The following is a 20517-nucleotide window of genomic DNA, read 5'->3' as shown; positions in this document are numbered from 1 at the left end:
GACCCTCATAACCAGGGCAGTTAGACCAAGCAAAAGCACACAGAGACACCAGTGATACCACGTATGCAGGCCACAGGATTCCTCCTCTAAGGGCCCCCCTGTTGGCACCACTATGGGCAGACGCAGGACAGGGGAGCCAGATCTCAGCTGGTACCCACAGTTCACCTGAATGGCCAGACTTCAAGAAAGGGGAGTCTAATTTCCACAAAGACATCATCATGTCCAAGAGATCTGTTTGGTGATGGCCACCTTTTTAATCTCCACATAATGGGCTCCACCAAGTGTGGGCACGTGCAGGAAGCTGGGTGCGGGTCCCTCACCTGCTCAGCAGCCCCAGACTCCCGCTGGAGGATGGCCTCCGCTGCTCGGTTGTTCTTGTACGTCATGGCACAGGCAAAAGGGGTCAGGCCCTGTCTGTCGCGGACACTCAAGTGGATTCCAGGGTGGGAGATCAACAACTGAATGATGACACTGTGCTGGTTGCTGATGGCCACGTGGACCGGTGCTCTTCCTTCTGCATCCTGCAGGGACAAGACGTGATTTCCAAGTCCAGATGAAAGAACAAACTCAGGAAAAATATGAAGGGGATCGCTTTCAAACCAAATTTGGTTCTGAGAACCAGTATTGCCACCCTGTGTTTAAAATCAGCTCTTAAAGAGGCCAAGCCCAGAGAAGAAAAGAGCGGCTGCCATCACCCCAAGCTCCAGTGACCCCGAGACACAAACACACCTGGTTTATTACCATCTCTCTCCTGGAAAGAGAAACTCTCCGTACCTGCGTGTTGACATTGGCACCAAATTCCAGAAGACACTGTACCGTCTCTTCCAGCCCCCAGGAGGCTGCCAAATGCAAGGGGGTCTGCCCATCTCTGGCCTCCTCCTCCCCTTCTCCATTAGCACCAGGTTGCCTGGGACTGTTCACGTCGCAGCCACTGAAATCAAGGAGGAAACGAAAGGTGGGCTCTAAGAGCCAGGCTTCCAACCCAGCCAGAGGCATGCAGATGAACGCATAGTAGCAGTCTCATCCAACACAGAAGCTGCTGCCATCTTGGTGTCAAATACTGATGTCTGGGCCCCACTCCCATTGCTTCTTCTTGGTCTTGGGGGCGACCTGGGCATCAGAACTCTTCAAGGTCCCCCAAGGGATCTGTATGCAATTATCACTTGAGAACCACTGCTCTAAAGGCTCCTCCCATATATCTGCCCCTGAGTGTGACGTGGGCCTCCTGGGGAGACGGGGGGGGGGGGGGGGGGCACAGGGACCACCTGGCTTCCTCCACCACAACCTCCTGGCTGCACGGGGTGAACTGGTCTGACTGGACTACCGGAGCCTCTACGGCCCCCAGGGCAGGAAACTGGCTCAGCTTCTGGACTCTGACGTTTGGGCACCCAAGCCTTTCTCCTCAGAATTGGGTGAAGTGCCTTAAGTGGTGACTTCATAGAACAGTGACCCTCCAACAACTGTAACTGGGGACCCCTCTGACCAGCCGAGGCATGCCAGACCTATAGCTGAAGAAGACACGAAGAGACACGTGGGGTTCTCAGACCTGCGAATAAGAAAGCAGGCGGTAGACTCATTGTTTTCATCGATGGCCCTGTGCAGGAGCGTCTGCAGACACCCACTGGGCCCCGGGCCCCAGAACGTGGCATCACAACCATGTCGGACCTGTGGAAAACAGGTTACTCACAACACTGCACAGCAAAGTCACACGTTTTATTACCACCTCTGAGCTCTACGTGACACCATTAGGTTCATTCTTTCAGGCGAGATACAGTTGATAATCAACTGCTAATTCCTGTGATTGGTACATACACTGATTAGAATGTGCTCTGTCCCAGATGCTGTGACGTTGCTTTGAGAAATACAAGAATACGCTAATCATCACTCTGGGAGCCGTGTTCCAGGAGGGACAGAAAACACACACACTCCTCTGGCCTCAGCGACACACCTGAAACTCACAGTTCATCTCAATGCCCCCTGGGTAAGACCCCAGCTGCATAGCACTTCTCGTCCCATTCCAGGCATTTCAGAAAGCTGAATGAGGACCCCCTGGGTAAGAAAGACAAACCAGGGATCTGGGGACTTATCACCATGTTAATGGTGAGGGGAGCCTTTACCCGAGCACACCCTCAGGAGAGGACTCCCGAGGAGGTACCTTGGCTCTTCCACTTCTTGACAGTGTTGATAAAAACAGCCTAAAACAAAGTGTTGGCCAAGATTATGTTGAACTGCAAGTTTCTTGAACAGGACTTTCAACAGCTCATCCTGGCCCCAACTTGCTGCTCAGTGGGATCTCTTGTCCTGGTGGTTACTCTGTAGGTGACAATCTATCCCCACGTGTAAACAGAGGCTGAGGCTGAGCTTGCTCACCAGGGTGGATGCAATGTCCTCCAGGTTGTTTGCCAAGGCGAGCCACAACGGGGGGTTCCCCTTCTCATCCGGCACAGACATGTCTGCTCCTCGGGTGCATATGGCATCCACTACGAGCGGAAGCTGGTTCCTGATGGCCAGCTGAAGGGCTGTCTCCCCATCCTGAGTCCTGTGAGGACATGCACCCCAAAACCAACATTTGTAGCTGGAGCCAAATGGTAATGCGTCCACCCCAGGCATTCAAGGCCAGAACCCACTGTATCCTTCAAACACACTTCAGGCGCACTGATCAATATTCTTTCGGAGCAGTTTAACCTGTCAGTAGAATCTATCCCTTCTGCCTTTTTGGGAATTATCGCCGAGCCATCCTACTGCACCCAGAAGACAATGGACCAACACCCCAGCGTGTGGGAACCCCTCAGGCACAGCTGCTTCCGACAGCACCTCAATAAAGGCCATCACGCTGCCTCCTTGACCAAACACTCCTCTCACTCCCCAGTCATTCAGGGTCACCTGACGATGAGATAAATTCCTTGAAAATACAGAAACAATAGAAACTTAACCCTGTATTTTTCCCCCAAGAATGTTCTTCATTATGTACAAAATCCTTGTCTAAACAAGTGCTTCTGAACAGGTCCTGCACTGACCTCCGTGCCGTACTGAGCCCGGGTCCTGAGGATTCCCTTTCACCATCCCACAAGTCCACCATCATGCTTTCCATCAGATGGGAGCTGCTCCCGCCTACCTCACGTTGATATCTGCCTGGTGCTCCAGGAGGAAGAGCGCGCTCTTGCTGTCCTGCCGCTGCATGGCCATGTGCAGCAGGGTCTGCCCGTCCGACATGGTATCATTGATGCAAGCCCCGGAGCCCAGCAGCTGTGCTGCGATTGTGTGCATGCCTGGGACACAAATAGGCCCTGACCAACGCATGCTCCACATTTCCCCCGTTGTTCAACATCTCACTGCAACAAACACACCCCCTCGACTTCTCAAAGCCAGCAGTTTTCCACCAGGTATCAGAGGCTTAACCCAAACCCAATGATGAGCCCTGCCCCTGCACGCTTCCCTCCCTTCCTGCTCCCCCACCCTTTGGACGGAGGCCGGTCTGCAGACCCCAGCAGCCTCTGGACAACGCCTTCCCTGCCCCCCGGCAGCCTCTGGCACCACCTCACCAGTCCATAATGCCAGGCCCAGCACCGTCTGATCTCGGGAGTCCTTGAGGCTGAAGTCCGGAATGATTTGCAAGTTGTTGGTGGCATGAAGAGCATTAGCTAAAATTTTTAAAGGAAACGAACACTTGATTTCCCCACCCCCTGGACCACATTTAAAGGACTCCAGAGCTAAGAGCTAGTTGGTTTCCAACTCACTGACTGGCTATAATACAATCCCCTCTGTACAGAGAGAGTTCATAAATCTTCTCATGCAGAGTGGAAGCCCAGAAACCTGGCATTTTGGAGCACAGCTTATGGGAATAATAAAAGTTTTTAAAGCTTAAAATACTGAGTCTTCACAAAAGGAAAACAAACCCACTATGGAAACACATAATAATTATCTGAGTGCAAACAAACGGGGTCAAAACCATGGCCTGGCAGGGCTCTCCTAATATGTAATTCCTACCTTCTTATCAGAGAAAGATGCATTCTACCTGAAATCCTGCTTCCTTCCGTAAGAACAGGGAGGAAATATGCTGGCATTCCTCAGGACAGAGGCAAGAGGAGGATAGGTTCCAAGACAGGCAAGAGGAGAACCTAGGGAGGACTCTCTGAGGGAAGTGGGCCTCCCCATGGCAGGGGCTCCCTGGGCCCCCCTGCTCCTCCCACGGTTCCCCAGCCACCAGCGTGCCAGGGAGACTGAGGCTGCTGAGAGAACCGCCCACTCAAGTGGGGTCTGAGGCTGCAGGGTCCTTGGGTACTGTTCACGCTGAGGCAGAGCTTTGGGAAACACCCAACATGAGAGAGAAGTCGTCTACGGTTCTAACCCCATCACCTGACAGGTGCGGTGGGCAGGCTTTGCCCTCAGCATGTACACAGGGAATAGTGGTCAGGAGCCAGACTACATGCTGACCTAGTATGACCTGAAAGGATCTGGGGGCAAGATAACTCATCAATGGAAGGAACGTGAACTCTGTAACTAACTCCTCAGAATGACCGTTCACAGGTCAGGGTGGGGAGGCCCCAGCTACCCACCTTTCTGCTCCAGGATGACAGACACCACATCTGGGTGATCATAGGCGATGGCCATGTGCAGCGGCGTCTGTAGATAGACACCATCCACTGAGCTGGCAGAGGACACGGCCTCCCGTGGCAAAGGTGGGGCCTCCTCGGTCTGCAGGTTCGGGTTGGCGCCTTGCTGCAGGAGCTCTGCACTGAGGTTGGCCAGGCCGTGCCGACTGGCTGTGTGCAACGGGGTTTCTCCCTAAACGGAAGCAAACAGCCCACCTCAGAGCACCGTCAGGATGGGAGTGCCCGTCACAGAGGGCTGACGCCTGTATTCTCAAACCCAGGTCTCCAGAGGCAGTCACGGCCCTCAGCCCATCCTGTCACCAGCTGACCACGACTTGTCCAACTCCTGCGAGTCCATTCCTGCCTTCCCTATGCTATCAGCCCGGTTTCTTCAATGTTGGCCCAAGTGCCCTCCCAGCACCCTGGCTCCTCATCTACATGTCCCATCATCTTCTTAAACATCTTCAATGATTAAACCGCAGACAACCTCCAAGTGCCACAGAAATATGCCCCGGGGAGGCTGGCAGAGCCTGGACCGTGGGCCCGTGGGGATGGGGCTACGAGTTGGCCCCCACCCCCACGGGTCTCTCTGCCTGGCCCACATCAACCTCATCAGGGTCTCTGATCAAGTCCTCTTTCCTCCACTCTCAAAATTAAAAACATTTTAAACTGGTACTCCACATATTTGATTCAATGTTCAAAAGGCACAAGAACAGACAATGACAATGTCCTCTCCTGCTCCCCCACCCGAGGAAACCCCAGTGCCAGCTTCCTGCATCCTTCCAAGGGCGGAACAGTCAGAAGAGGACATGGACACAGATGCACACACAGCATCTTTCCACCCAAACAGATGGAAACAAACAGAACACACTGCTCTGCTCCTTATTCTTATGGAAGCTAGACCTCATCCATTCAAAGAGTCAAAGACCCTACAAGGCTCGTTGTGAAACTCAGCAAGATCCCACGTCCTTTTCCCTAAAAAAAAAAAAAATTTCCCTTTCCTAGAGGGAACCTTGAACTGTCTCAGCTGGGTTCTAACTAACATGTTTACATTGTCACCTCTCAGTTTTCTGGGCTCAGGTACTGTAAGTCTGTGGATGCCCCACAGCTAGTCACCATGTCACAGGACTCAGACTCCCACTGACCCCCACTGCGCCCTTCCCCACAGACACATGTCATGCTGTGGAGGGCTGAGAGTGTCCTCCTCTGTGGGATCATCTTCTGCTCCAGACCCCCACACCCACATTCACACAGAGCATGCTCCCCGGCCCCCATGGCCCGCACCAGAGCCTACAAGTATGCGAATATCTCAGCCGACGTCCCCGCCATCTGTTCCTGCTCAACAGTCACAAACTCGAATTCACTGCCCAGCAGTTCCTCCTGCAGGCAATTCTCTTTCTCTTCATGGGTGCACCCAACAGCCTCACACTCCCTCCTGCCCCTGCTTCTGAGAGCCTAAGCTGCTGCGAGTATAATTCTGCAAACCCTTTGAAGCCTGTCCCCGTGGGTCCACGTTCAGTAACTGAGGTCAGCACAGCTCCTGCCGACCTAGAGAACACCCACCAGCTCCAGGCTCCACCCCAACGGCGCACCCACATGGCAGCTTCTCGGTATGCTTTCTCAATTCAGAAGGTCATACCACCTATCTACTCAAAACCCTTCACATAGATCATCTCTTGCCATAGGAGAAGTCCAAAGAACTCAACCAGCACTCCAGACCCTTCTCTAAAATCACCCACTTGCCTTCAAAATTGGTCTCTTCTCACACATCTCAGAGTCCTCCCAGTTTTGCTATAAAGGGCATCAGAGAAGGAACAGCTGGTAAACAACATGAGCTCCATGAAGGGTACTTTTTTTTAAAGACCATATTTATTTGAGAGAGAGACAGAGAGAGAACAAGTGGAGGGAGGGGCAGAGGGAGAAGCAGGCTCTCCTGAGCAGGGAGCCCAACATGAGGCTCAATCCCAGGACCCTGAGATCATGACCAGAGCTGAAAGCAGAGGCTTCACTGGCTGACTCCCCCACCCCCAGGCGCCCTCCATGAAGGATTTTTCTAAAGTTGGAGACAAGGTGTGTCTGTATAGTATCAGAAATGAACGGTGGGCAAAACTGGCAACACAAGAGACAGACACAGAGACACAAAACAATCAGAGCAAAGTCAAGAAAGCCAGCGGTGCATTCAGGGACACGCCGTTGTTTGGTGGGAGAGCAGGCTGCGTCCCTGGTGAGTCACCTCACCTCTCGGAGCCTCAACGTTCTGTGCCCCGAAATGCAGGATCTGGAGATGTCGAGAATGCCCCTTCCAGGCCCACTCTGAGAATTAAGAGCCAACATCCTCAAAGCTCTTAGCACAAAGGCTCAAAGTAAACATGACCTTAAAAACAAGCACAGCCTCTCTCCATGAAAACAGCAATAAGACAACTTCACACGGCACCAGTCGGCCTGGCCATACATATGTTACAAGCACTCACACTTACCCTTTCCTTTTCCTGAAACCACACCCTGTGAACCCCATTTTGCAAAGAAGGAAACTGAAGCTCACAAAGGGTCAGTAACTTGCTTACAATCACACAGGGCAGATGAGAAAGAGAAGCCTCGCCCCAAGGCCACACTTCGACCTGAACACTGCAGCGACCTTGAGGCTGAATAAGCACTCACACAGGAAAGATTCAGCAAACACCAAGCGTCATAGAAGATGGAGATCCTAGTGCAGTAAGTTCTGTGTACGAGCCTGGCAGACCCCAGCATCTAGGTGAGGAGCTGATATGCCACACATGTTTAGGGAACGCTTGCTGAATCAACCAACCAACCAGTATTTGGGAACAAAACATCCATTTCAGCCTGGTTTTTTAACCAAGTACATGTATCATTAGGACAAAAATTGAAAACAGAAGCTATTTTTCCTACATATGCACCATTGCCTTTCCCCATAGAGCTACTCCACTTCCTCAGCCGCCCTGGCACACTTACCCACTTGTTCCTGTGATTGACGTGGGCACCGCTGGTTGCCAGGAAAAGAGCAGCTGCCTCGTTCCCCGCCTCAGCTGCCCGCTGCAGTAGGCAATTCCCTGGAGACAGTGAGCACACTCGGTTCCCACGTGCACAACGACAAACCTCCTTGCCCACCTATCCCAACAGACAGCCCATACCCCACACCGAGTCCTGTGTGTGGACGCAGACACTGGACAGGCCCAGGTGGAACAGAGATTTGGTCTGGGAGTCAAAGGACATTCGTTCTCCTAGAGTTCACCACTGGATGCCACCCGAGACCAGAGGTGAGTTCTGTCTGCTGCCAAGGATGGGTCAGAGCGTGCTTTCTCAGCAGCGGTGCTCCTGACCTTCCGGGCCAAGTGACTCTGTTGTGAGGGGGCTGTTCTGCACCCTGTAAAACAACTAGATGCAAACAGCACCCCAGCCTTGCTGTAACAAATATGTATACAGATGCTGCCAAAAGTCCAGGGGACAGGACAACTGTCTGAGAACCTCTGGACCTAGAAGGGATGTTCGACCAGCAAATGCCCTTTACATTTTATCCCTAAGACCCTAAAAGTTTGTTCTTGGCGCAGAAATGTTTTGCTTACTACTATTTTCTAAATAAAAAGCTTAGGAAAAAAACATTGCTTCTTTCCTTCATGGAATGGTTTTAGCCCCAAAGCAGCGTTTCCCTTCCTATTAACATCCATTTCCTGTTTGGATCAACACAAAATCTCATGTGCTGCAGCTATACTATTTGAAAACTCACATTAAATACCAGGACTAAAAGTGGTGAAGAAATGGGACATGGTCAAAACCAACAGTACAGGAAACAGCAGGTGTTGGTGAGGACGTGGAGAAAGGGGAGACCTTGTGAGCTGTTGGTGGGAATGCAAGGCGGTACAGCCACTGTGGAGAACAGTGTGCAGGTTCCTCAGAAAGTTACAAATAGAACTACCCTACGACCCAGCCATTGCACTTTTGGGAATTTACCCCAAAGGCACAGATGTAGTGAAACACTGGGACACCTGCACCTCAATGTTCACAGCAACAATGTCCACAGTAGCCAGACTGTGGGAGGAGCCTCAACGTCCTTCAACAGATGAATAACTAAGAAGATGTGGGATATACACACACACACACACACACACACACACAATGGAATATTACTCAGCCATTAGAAAGGATGAAGCCTTATCATTTGCAATGACTTGGATGGGCTAGACTGTATTGTGCTGAGTGAGGTAAGTCAGTTAGAGGAAGACAAATACCATAAGACTTCACTCATATGGAATCAAGAAAACATGAACACAGAGGAAGGAGGGGAAAAGAAGGAGAGAAGGAAACAAACCATTTAAGACTCTTAACAGCAGGGACTCATTGAGGGTGGCTGGAGGGAGATGCGTGGGAGATGGGCGAGGTAGGGGATGAGCATGAAGCGGGCACTTGTGATGAACACTGGGTGCTGCATGTAAGTGATGAATCCCTGAATTCTACTCTAGAAACCAATACTGCACAGTATAGTAACAACCTAAAATTTAGATTTAAAAAAAAGAAAAAAAGAAATGGGACAAATGCTTTATTTTCATGCTGTTTTTCCTTTTCCCTCAAAGACCAGGATTCCACCTGGGGCCGAGAGCCACCATAACTTAGAAAACCCTAATGAGGGTCCCATCTTCACTCCTGTAGTCCTCCTGGGACACACAAGACGTGCACATGGGCCTCCGAATCAAACAAAGGTAACCTTCAACTGCTAAGACGTGACAGAAAGGCTGAGACAGTGGACAAAGGCCATTCCATGTAAAAGGAGAATTGGAACGAGGAAAAAATAATAATCCTGAACTTGTACCTAATCTCAAAGTATATAAAGGAAAATTGACAGAACTAGCAAGACAGTGGACAAATCTTCAGACTCACCATGAAAAATGTTAATATACGCCCCCAAATTGACAAATCAAGCAGTCCAGACGTTAGTAAGTTACCTTGTAAGATGTACACAGCATGACGAATACACCTGATACATGGACGTAAGCAGAGAATAGTGGTGCATGCTGGGGATTTACCCCAAAGATACAGATGCAATGAAATGCCAGGACACCTGCACCCCGATGTTTCTAGCAGCAGTGTCCACAATAGCCAAACTGTAGAAGGAGCCTCGGTGTCCATTGAAAGATGAATGTAAAGAAGACGTGGTTTACGTATACAATGGAATATTCCCTAGCCATTAGAAACGACAAATACCCACCATTTGCTTCGACGTGGATGGAACTGGAGGGTATTATGCTGAGTGAAGTAAGTCAATCGGAGAAGGACAAACATTATATGGTCTCATTCATTTGGGGAATACAAAAAATAGTGAAAGGGAATAAAGGGGAAAGGAGAAAAAATAAGTGGAAAATATCAGAAAGGGAGACAGAACATGAAAGACTCCTAACTCTGGGAAACGAACTAGGGGTGGTGGAAGGGGAGGTGGGCAGGGGGTGGGGGTGACTAGGTGACGGGCACTGAGGGGGGCACTTGATGGGATGAGCACTGGGTGTTATTCTATATGTTGGCAAATTGAACACCAATAAAAAATAAATTTAGAAAAAAAAAAAAGAAAAAAAAGAGAGAATAGTGGTGCAGCCCACAGTGAAAGGATGCATATGCTTGTCAGGTACCCGTCAAATTTTCTTAAGAACTGGGTCTGAAGGTAGCTAGCATCCAAGTCCTAAATATCAAAGAACCAAGTTCTTATATATTGCAGCCCTCATATAGTATGATTATATTCGAAATGAATAAATTATGGCCAATGACCAGTATACCTTTGTAAATTCAGAGCAATTTAGGACCAATCTCATTTCCAGAAGGTCTTCCCAACCCCCCTGGTGTGGAGTGCCCTGACTTTAGCATTCAAGTCACCAGAGGGGCGACTGAATTTGTTCTTTACTTAAATCATTAAGTTCTTTCAAGGAAAGGGCTATTTAATATCCACCTCCTTCTGGCCCATCCCCATCATCTGTGGCACCCACCCACACTTTATATGTATTATCCTGAGTTCTTCCTTAAAATACCTCTGTATTTTATTTAGTCAGAACAAGGAAATACCCATGTGAAAACAGGGTTCTCAAAGTGTGGTCAGTAGATTCCTGGGGGTTCCTGAGTGTCTTTCAGGGAGTCCATGAGGTCAAAACTATCCTCCTGATGCTCGCTTGTCCCGCTATGATGACTGTGGCACTTATGTCAGATCAAACTGGGGCCCCAGAGCATACCAGGAGTCACCGCGTTCCTCTGCACCACATTGCACCAGCCAAAAAGGCACAGTCCTTAATAGAGCAGTAAAAATTACTACATTTCCTAAATTTCAATGGGTACCTATCCTTCCAGAATTCTGTGTGACATTTCACTTGTAACGGGAAAAATCCAATAAAAAGAATATTCACTTAGAAAACAGCTAAGGCTTTGGAACGCCTGGGTGGCTCAGCAGTTAAGCATCTGCCTTCAGCTCAGGGTGTGATCCTGCAGTCCCAGGATCAAGTGCCACATCAGGCTCCCTGCCTGGAGTCTCCTTCTCCCTCTGCCTATGTCTCTGCCTCTCTGTGTCTATGTGTCTCTCATGAATAAATAAAAATCTTAAAAAAAAAAAAAAGAAAATAGCTAACGTATACAATGGAATATTACTCAGCCATTAAAAACGACAAATACCATTTCCTTCGACGTGGATGGAACTGGAGGGTATTATGCTGAGTGAAATAAGTCAATCGGAGAAGGACAAACATTATATGGTCTCATTCATTTGGGGAATACAAAAAATAGTGAAAGGGAATAAAGGGGAAGGGAGAAAAAATGAGTGGGAAATATCAGAAAGGGAGACAGAACATGAGAGACTCCAAACTCTGGGAAACGAACAAGGGGTGGTAGAAAGGGAGGTGGGTGGGGGGTGGGGGTGACTGGGTGATGGGCACTGAGGGGGGCACTTGATGGGATGAGCACTGGATGTTATGCTATATGTTGGCAAATTGAACACCAATAAAAAAATTAAAAAAAAAAAACACTACAAGTTTGGCAGCTTATCAACAGTAGAAGATTCCTCTGATAAGATCAATGGTGACATTAGTAAACAAGAATCTAAAATACACAAACATCTGGAAGATCTGCATAACTCGGTGAACCAATATTTTTCAAATAATCAAGTTGTGATGTTATAGAATCATGTATGGAGAAAAGATTCATTCAAAGCACAAATGGATCCTGGATTTCAATATAAGAGTATGAAAAGTTCTTGGTACAGTTTCAGATTCCATATTACAACTAACTTTAAACTATCACTTGGTCAACTCTGCTTGCTGTGGAATCAGAGAAACGCATACACAATTATCTGAGAAGGCTCTGAAATGTGCCCCCTTTGCCGGCTACATAGGTGTGAGAGTATGTTTTCCTCACATACTTTAACCAAAACAACATATCTCAAAAGGCTGAATACAGATGCAGATACAAGAAACCAGTCACTCTTCCAACTAATTTTGTTTGAATATTATCCTTCATAATAAATGATATATGCTAAACATGTAATGGTTTGTTATTTAATACATCTTTTAAAAATTTCTCAGTTTTAATTTCTAATAATATTAGTTAAATACCTCAGCTATACCCTATCGAAACCAAAACTCTTTGAGATATCATTTTAAGAGTGTAAAAGGAGTTCTGGACCTCACTGCCCCCAAATAAGTGTTCCTGCTTAACAGACTCAGAGTCTGGCTAAACTTCTTAAAGCATAATCTTGGAATTTTACTATACTGAAAAGCACAAACTAATTCTCAAAACAATATACCATTCAGTTTCTAACCTTTTGGTAAAAAGGCAGACGTGATGTTTCACGGCCCTCCAGACCTACCCTTCAGACCTAAGCACCAGCTCTGGGGGCACCACACTTTACCTGTTACGGTGTCAGGGGCATTGGTGTTGCTGCCCCGCTGGATAAGTCTGGCTGCAAAGCTGTTTTCATCAAATGAAGTCCCATTCACCACCGGGAGGTCTTCAAAGGGGTTCACTGAGTGGTCAGGAGACATGGTGACGTACTGCACTGCAAGCCACAGAGCAGTGCTGCCCTCGTGGTCTTTCAGCTCTAAATCTAGCCTGAAATAAGGAAGCAGCAGGAACAGCAAATAGAACCCTCTTCAGACACTGTACTGCCAACAGCCTCTTTATGCACATTTTGAATGACAGTTTTTTAGTTTACTTTTACTTATTAAAATTTATGACACTAAAAGATATTTTAAAGGAATTATTTTTCACTCACAATCCCACCCTCCCGACTGTTTTTTTCACTGCTCCACGTGCGTACCGTTTGCACTGCAGCAATTGACTGAACACATATTCATTCCTGGCCATGATGCACAGGTGTAAGGGAGTCCTACAGATGGAAGAGAAGAGGGGTCAGAACAGGCATCGGTCAGGACTCCTCAGGGCAGGAGGCAGGGTCGCCACCCACAAGAAAACCCCATCTCTGCAGCAGTGTCTCTGCGTGCTCTGGCCAACAGCTTTCCAAAATCATGTCACTGTTTACTCAGTGGTCCAAAGGACAAGATCCACCAAAAGGAAGAGATAATAAAACGCTCTCCAGTTGAATGCTGACTTGCACCAGGTCTCCATATTCTTAAACAGCAGTTTGTTTTCCCCACATATCCCCCACCATTGTGAAAACACATGTTTCTCTTCCTACAGCTCTCGTTTACACTCAAACAGCCTGGCAACAGGCAGGGACTGCTGAAAGCAGCATCTGAGCGCTTTTCACTGTGCGTATCCAGCCCCCACACACCCTAAAGGGCCCCCCCCACCCTGCACCAGCACCCATCACAAGGGCAAGCATCTGCTGCAGCAGGAGAAAGTCAAAGATCCAACAGAAGATAAAAAGGATGCAATTACTTAGGGAAATAAAGTAATTATCACATGATAATGAGAGTTCAGAGACCCATCTCACTCAATTGCAGATCCTTCCACACATGTCCATGTCCCTATCCTGACAACTGCACAGAGCTCTGTTCTTAGTTTGATAGGTTTCTCTAGGGTGTAAAACACTGAGCTGGTCCCCCTTGCTGGTGGTCCCCTTCTGTGCCTCCCACAATGCTGCTCCAAAGATACACAGCTTTTTCATGGGCTCTAAACCACAAGGAATCCTTAACAAGGTACTTCTGGGGAGAAGCAAAGGGGACACAACAAAGGCTGCAGAGATGCCGAGGGGAGAGCTGATCGGGAACACGGCAGATGGCCCAAGACGGTGTGCACCCCTTCTTCACAGCACCCCACCAGCTCTGACCAAGATGCTGAGACAAAGTTCCCTTGCAGAAGTTGGACCAGTAACCACCTGAACAAGACAGAAACTGCGTACAAACCCATGGACCTCAGTTCCCAGCACGGAAATGATTTCCCCAAATGTCTCTGGGTTTAGTCACTCCTCTCATCGGTCTGACAAACCTTTATCTGTGACCTCAGGGAAAATCAGACTGAATAACAAGCCCCAATCTACTAGTTATGTGCCACCCTAAAATACCATTCTGGAAACAGCACTGAGAGCAAGCCATCTAACCCCACTTACCTGCCCTTGCTGTCCTGCATGTTGGGATTGGCGCCGGCCTGCAGAAGAGCCTCTGCGATCTGTGCCATCTCAGACATCACATCTGCTGTGTGTTTCTTCGAACTGTACAATGCCACAAGGTGCAACGGTGTCTCCTGGGCACCCAATGTAGCAGCATTGACAAGTGCCCCATTCTTAATGAGGAAGGTGGCAGCAAAGAGATCTCCTTGAAAAGAAACAGCAGAAAAATGGGTCACCCACAACAACACCAGGGCAAGCTCTTCTGGCCAATGCTTCCTGGGAAAGTCAGTAACTATGGACAAAAAAGAAGGAGAATCGGGCATGTCTTCCCAGAACATCCGGGACACCTGGAAGCGGAAACTCATTTTCAAGATAACAAAGTCACATACTTGAATCTCAAAGGCCTCATTCAGTTTCTGATCACCCGTTGTCACATGTCCTGTCCTGCGCTGCAATATCACTATTTAAGTAAACCAGGCTTCTCCACTTAGAGGCCTCTCCTGGTCATCAGCCCTCAAAGGCAGTCTCAAGATTCTTCTCCAACACAACTGATGTCCCTCTGTCATTTCCTGACCACCAATCTGCCATACCTGCATACAGGTTCCTTTTCAGAGGACAATTCTGTCTGATTTATTGTGATTCACAGATTTTTTTAATGTTCTATTACGTACAAACAAAAGTCTCAACAAGAAGTCTGCAACTGATGGGACACCTGAGTAGTTCAGCGGTTGAGCATCTGCCTTCAGCTCAGAGCGTGACCCTGAGGTCCTGGGATCGAGTCCCGCATCGGGCTCCCCGCAGGGAGCCTGCTTCTCCCTCTGCCTGTGTCTCTGCCTCTCTCTCAGTGTCTCTCATGAATAAACGAATAAAATCTTAAAAAAAAAAAAGAAGTTTGCAACTGAATATTTAAATAAAGAATCTGTACAGCTACTCTTTATAAAAACTTCACATGGTACATTAAGTGGTTGTCAAAACAAAGCTTTTTCCTAAGTCCCCTCCACTGCCCTAACTCTTGGAGCACTTAGAGGTGCAAGAGTCTCCCTGGGGCTACCTACAAATACCAAATTAATTCTGAATAACTTACATAAAATCCAGTAAATTCAACAGGTGAGACTGCTGTCCTCGACTACTCAGTGCTCTGTATGAGGAAACACAAACTACCTTGACATCCTGACAAAAGGCCAAGAATTAAGTTTACATAAAGATACCAAAGGGATACAATTCTGAAAATACATGGCTAAATTCAGAACCAAGCAATCTGACAATTTCACATCAAAAATACTTGTGGAAAGCAGTTCAAGTAAGCTTGTCAAGTCAACCTGGAGGATGATAGAAATTAAGCAATCAAATTTATGATGATTCCTTAAAGTTTAATCCTCCTTGGATTTAATTCCATTTATAACTTTTTAAAAAGATTTCATTTATTTATTCCTGAGAGACACACAGAGAGAGGCAGAGACACAGGCAGAGGGAGAAGCAGGCTCCCTACGGAGAGCTCAATGCCGGGCTCAATCCCAGGACCCAGGGATCATGACCTAAGTCAAGGCAGACGCTCAACCACTGAGCTACCCAGGCGACTCTTCCATTTACAACTTAACGCATGCAAACACACTCACTATACATAAAATTAATGTTTCTTAAGAAAATAAGGCAAGGGATCCCTGGGTGGCGCAGCGGTTTGGCGCCTGCCTTTGGCCCAGGGCGCGATCCTGGAGACCCGGGATCGAATCCCACGTCGGGCTCCCGGTGCGTGGAGCCTGCTTCTCCCTCTGCCTGTGTCTCTGCCTCTCTCTCTCACTGTGTGCCTATCGTAAATAAATAAAAATTCAAAAAAAATATTTAAAAAAAAAAGAATTTAAAAAAAAAAAAAGAAAATAAGGCAAGAAGTGACACCTGCGTAGCTCCCTCAGTTAAGCATCGGCCTTTGGGATCCTGGGATCAAGTTCCACGTTGGGTCCCCTGCTCAGTGGGGAGTCTGCTTCTCCCTCTACCCCTGTCCCTGCTCTGCTTTCTCTCTAATAAATTAAGAAAATATTTTAAAAAAAAAGAAAAGAAAAGAAGGCAAAAATAGCAATGCATCATAAGATAATGAACTATTAACAGAGCAATCACCCAATTACTAATCCATGATGCTTGCTTTGAGGCATTCTGTCTAGCCGGAGCGGGGAAGCAAAAGTTTCTTCTGGGGACCTCCAGGAAGTACCGACAAGCTCACTGCAGGGAAGTCTTCCAAAGCAAACCTCCCCTTGTCCGGCCAGGTGTAACCCTAGCAGGCATGACACAGCACTTTGCTAAGTTGTCCCAAGGGTTCAGCTGAAACTCAGAGGTACTTTCTGTAAATTGTCTCCACTTCACCAAGGTCTACAAAATAAATTTCTTACAAATCACATCCTTCTTCAGCTGGAAGATCCCCCAAATGCAGCGCAACTGTTGCTCTGCTGGTTTCACAACCGTCGACTTTCTACATATGTCTTAAGCCTGCTGGCGGTGTTAGGATGGATGGAGGCCAGGTTGCCGAAGATGCCATAGAACTTCTTTGCTATGAAGATCATATGCAACAGTGTTGCTTCTGTAGTTGATCTGTTTTTGTCTTTGCATCCAGACACATTCACCTGCCCCTAATTCTGTTAGTGCCATAGATGTACCCTCCTTTGATTCCCAATCTCCACATGACAATTTTCTCCTTTCAGAGACACCTACGACAAGTTTTCTTTTATAATCTTGCAATATTGTTCATCTTTAACAATAGTTCTGCAATCTGAACATCCAGAATAGGGCTTAGGATTTCAGGAATGGCAAAGTTCTCAAGTCTATTATCTGTATTCCTATGCTCGTTTTCTTCTAAGATTTTACTTACTTGAGAGAGAGTGCAAACACGCACACGAGAGCAAGGGGATAGAAAGTGGGAGAGAGAGAGAGAGAATCCTCATACAGACGCCTCACTGAGTGTGAAGCCTGACACGGGGCTCAATCCCACAGCCCCAAGATCATGACCTGAGCCAAAATCAAGAGTTGGATGCTCAACTGCCTGAGCCACCCAAGTGCCCCTGTATTCCTGTGCTCATTTTCATTTGACTGTATGGGTTTCATCCGGTCTTCAGTGGACATAGAATTTCAAAATCCTCTGGTTTTCAATACCTCCTATCTGCTCTGTACTTTCTTCTAAGGGACCATCTTGCCAGAGAATGTCAGCTTGGGCAAGGAAATGCTCAGGTTGCCACAAGCCCCTCAGATGCTGATTGATCCATGTCTGATATACCTATCTACCTGCCACTGTCTAATATAAAATAGGCACCAGGAAAATGTTTGGGAAGAAAACAGATCGACTGCTCAAGGCTATGAGATCCCATTTCAACAGACTGGCTCTAATTCCAATCAATTATGATTTTAGGCAACTTCAAATTTCTCTAACCAGCCCCCAATTCTTTTCTGGGGTCTGGGGGAAAGTGTGATCTTTACCAACATCACATGCAAAAGACCAAAAATTAGCTTTCTGTACACCAGAATATTGGTAGAGCTCTGAAAACAACAACATGCATGTTGGGGGCTAGGCTGGGTCAGGCCTTTGCTATTCATATATACATAGTGAGTTTCTCCATAGGCCCTGATGTGTGGTAGGAACAACACCCACAGAGATTCAACCTAAGAGAGAATATGTACAAACATTAGCAACAGAATAAAATATCCCAGAGAAAGCCAGTTACATTCTGGAAGTGGAAAGGAAATCCAGGTGTTGGGACAGAGGGCCTTAAAATGAAAAAGCCTGCTGTATATGATGGAGAGCTAGGATATGGTTTCATACCTTTAAGGTCAGCCCATGCTCCAAACTAAGAGAACACAGTAAACCTAAAATAAGACTACATTATGAAAAACTGATAATACACTATACCTATGGAAGATGAACCAGACAAAAATCTACATTACTTGCATATATATATATATGCACACAAATACATGCATCCCACACAGAAAGTTATTTAGGAATTACTGGAAGTTGAAAATCGGGGTGTTTTATGTTAAAAGAAAGTTAGTCCCCATGGGTACACAATCTAGAGGGAAAAGACAGTGGACATCAAAGAGCAGAACAAAGGGAGAGAACGGAAAATACCAAAAGCACCATTTATAAAGTTTCTGTCACTAAGAAAACTTCTAATACATCCTGGAGAGATTTCCGTCAAACACAGCTACAATAACAACTGTTTGGGGATGCCTAGGTGGCTCAGTGGTTGAGCATCTGCCTTCGGCTCAGGGTGTGATCCTGGGGTCCTGACATGGAGTCCTGCAATGGGCTCCCTGCAAGGTGCCTGCTTCTCCCTCTGTCTGGGTCTCTCTGCCTCTCTCTGTCTCTCTCATGAATAGAGGAAAGGGAAAGGGAGAAAAGAAGAAAGAAAAGAAAGAGAACGAATGAACAAACGAACGAACGACTTGGTGCTTCAAAGTTGGCTACTTCATCAACCCCATCCACTGGCACCACCAGGTAAACAAGATATCACTGTAATGGCTTGTCCACATTAACATAACCCTAACACCACCAACATCAAAACAAGTCTACACATGACCTCTCCTCTAGTGCAGCTTCCTGAGCAGGGCTGTATTCAGGGAACCCAGTAACATTCACCATGAACACAGCCGGCCTCACACTGCTCCAGGTGCTGGCACCATCTGTGCACAGACTGCAAGGAGTGAGACAGGAGCACCTGCTTATGAGACCCGTCAACCACCAATGATTATTAGAAGGTCAATGCTGATCACCAGATATTTTTAAACAGCAAGGAGTCACCTTCTTGCCCTGACTAGCTAGTTGGAGGTGGCCACCCTCTGGCCACTGTATGCCTCCTGTAAGAAGAGGATTCGTCCAGAGACACTGGCTGCCCATGTCATTCTTCACAGAACTGCCCAGCACAGATTCTAGTGGGCATCCAGAATGGACCCACATCTCAGATAGCAAAGATCTTTGCTCAAATTATCAAGAACTTAAAGCAAGGTTGACAGTTAAAATTAAGTACATTACTCATTTAGGAAGGGCCACAGAGTGACGGCTCAACCTAAAGAAGGAAACGTGAAAGCAGCCCCCTGGGAACTGAAGCTAGTTATGGCACAGCAGCTTGGAGCTGACCCTACCACCCGGCAGTCCCAGTGCTGGGAACACTGGAAAGCAGGAAGGATTACTACTCTGTACATAAGGAAAAGGAGACCCAGCAGTAACTGACTGACTTCTTCAAGGCCCCTGACTCCGTGGTGAGCCAGGGTTCAAACCCCAGCCCACCCAAGCTCTGACCCCAGTGCTTAGTCTACCATGCCATGGGCTACTCTCCAGAGCTGGCAGCAATCAGGACGATGATACCAGTGCCAGAATGCACAGGCTTGCAGGCAACTGATCAATTCCGAGTGGAAGATTAAGTCGCCTGAAAATAAGAATCAAAGATGCACTGCCAATTCTTGGCAACTCTCGTAACTAAGCAATCACCAAAAAATTTAATATCACGTCAAGGATGCTTTTTCATCGCACATAAGAATTTAAACTCCCTAAGAGGAAAGAAATAGAATTCTGAGATTTTTTTTTTTTTTTTAGTAACAAGTGTATTTGTTTCCAAAATAAACATCCCAGACACCACAGAGTATAGGAAAAATAATTCCCCATGTGGTGGGAACCTTCCCCACTGCACACACACCCAGTGTGCTAAGTACCCAACAGCTCTGCACAGTGCAGAGTGGCGCCTGGGAAATGCATCTGCTCTCGACGCTGACACACTCGAAGGAATTCCTTCCTGATCATGAGCAACATTTTCCCCTGTGTCAACCAGCAAGCTTCACACTCTAACACATGGCTTTGAAATATATCTGTATTAAAACCTTTGCCCAAAAAGAACAAAGCCACAGCTGCAACAGGACCATATTTGAAGTAACTACATTCCACCAACTAGGAGAAACTTGTGAATGATAAAATATAAATGATGCCAGTATAATAATGACAGTAAATGTAAGAGTGACAGTGCAATAGCACAGTAACAACAGCACAGTACCAGAGCAGAGTAATGATAGCTACGCAATTGGAAAGGTGAATATACAGGATTCAGATGGGCAGAAACCAGTACACTGTCTTTGTGGTCCACATGTGAACAAAATGTGGCCATGGCTAAGTCTTTCAATCAGGTCATCTAACCCTCTACAGAATTAAGATTTAGCCTTTTTGAAAGCTGTCATTTCGTGCTGGAACTCTGCCTCTGGACAGCTTCTCACTCTGTCAGAAATGATGACTGCAAAGCAGAGGCAAGCAGGATCCATTTAGGACTTACCAATTAATAAGGCCACAGGAAAAACCAAACAGAAAAGATTAGTATTTTTCCACTTGAAAAGTTAATTAACATTAAAATTCTT

At 47.2% G+C, this 20517-nt stretch overlaps 1 protein-coding gene across 3 annotated transcripts in view; it reads right to left on the bottom strand.

Moving 5' to 3' along the window:
• The window catches only part of ANKFY1 (ankyrin repeat and FYVE domain containing 1), an 81480-nt gene that overhangs the window by 12222 nt on the left and 48741 nt on the right, over positions 1–20517 (bottom strand). For all 3 annotated transcript variants that reach the window (XM_055307203.1, XM_055307204.1, XM_055307205.1), the window contains 11 exons: positions 14140–14344; positions 12889–12957; positions 12481–12680; positions 7563–7660; positions 4557–4785; positions 3543–3641; positions 3116–3269; positions 2371–2539; positions 1547–1665; positions 775–931; positions 321–521 (listed from right to left, as the gene is read on the bottom strand). In XM_055307203.1, the coding sequence (XP_055163178.1) occupies positions 321–521; positions 775–931; positions 1547–1665; positions 2371–2539; positions 3116–3269; positions 3543–3641; positions 4557–4785; positions 7563–7660; positions 12481–12680; positions 12889–12957; positions 14140–14344 (1700 nt within the window). The remainder of the gene's footprint in view (positions 1–320; positions 522–774; positions 932–1546; positions 1666–2370; positions 2540–3115; positions 3270–3542; positions 3642–4556; positions 4786–7562; positions 7661–12480; positions 12681–12888; positions 12958–14139; positions 14345–20517) is intronic.

The sequence above is a fragment of the Nyctereutes procyonoides genome, unplaced genomic scaffold, assembly GCF_905146905.1.
Source record: "Nyctereutes procyonoides isolate TBG_1078 unplaced genomic scaffold, NYPRO_anot_genome, whole genome shotgun sequence".
Classification (NCBI taxonomy): domain Eukaryota; kingdom Metazoa; phylum Chordata; class Mammalia; order Carnivora; family Canidae; genus Nyctereutes; species Nyctereutes procyonoides.
This window is presented reverse-complemented; position numbering and strand designations above follow the sequence as displayed.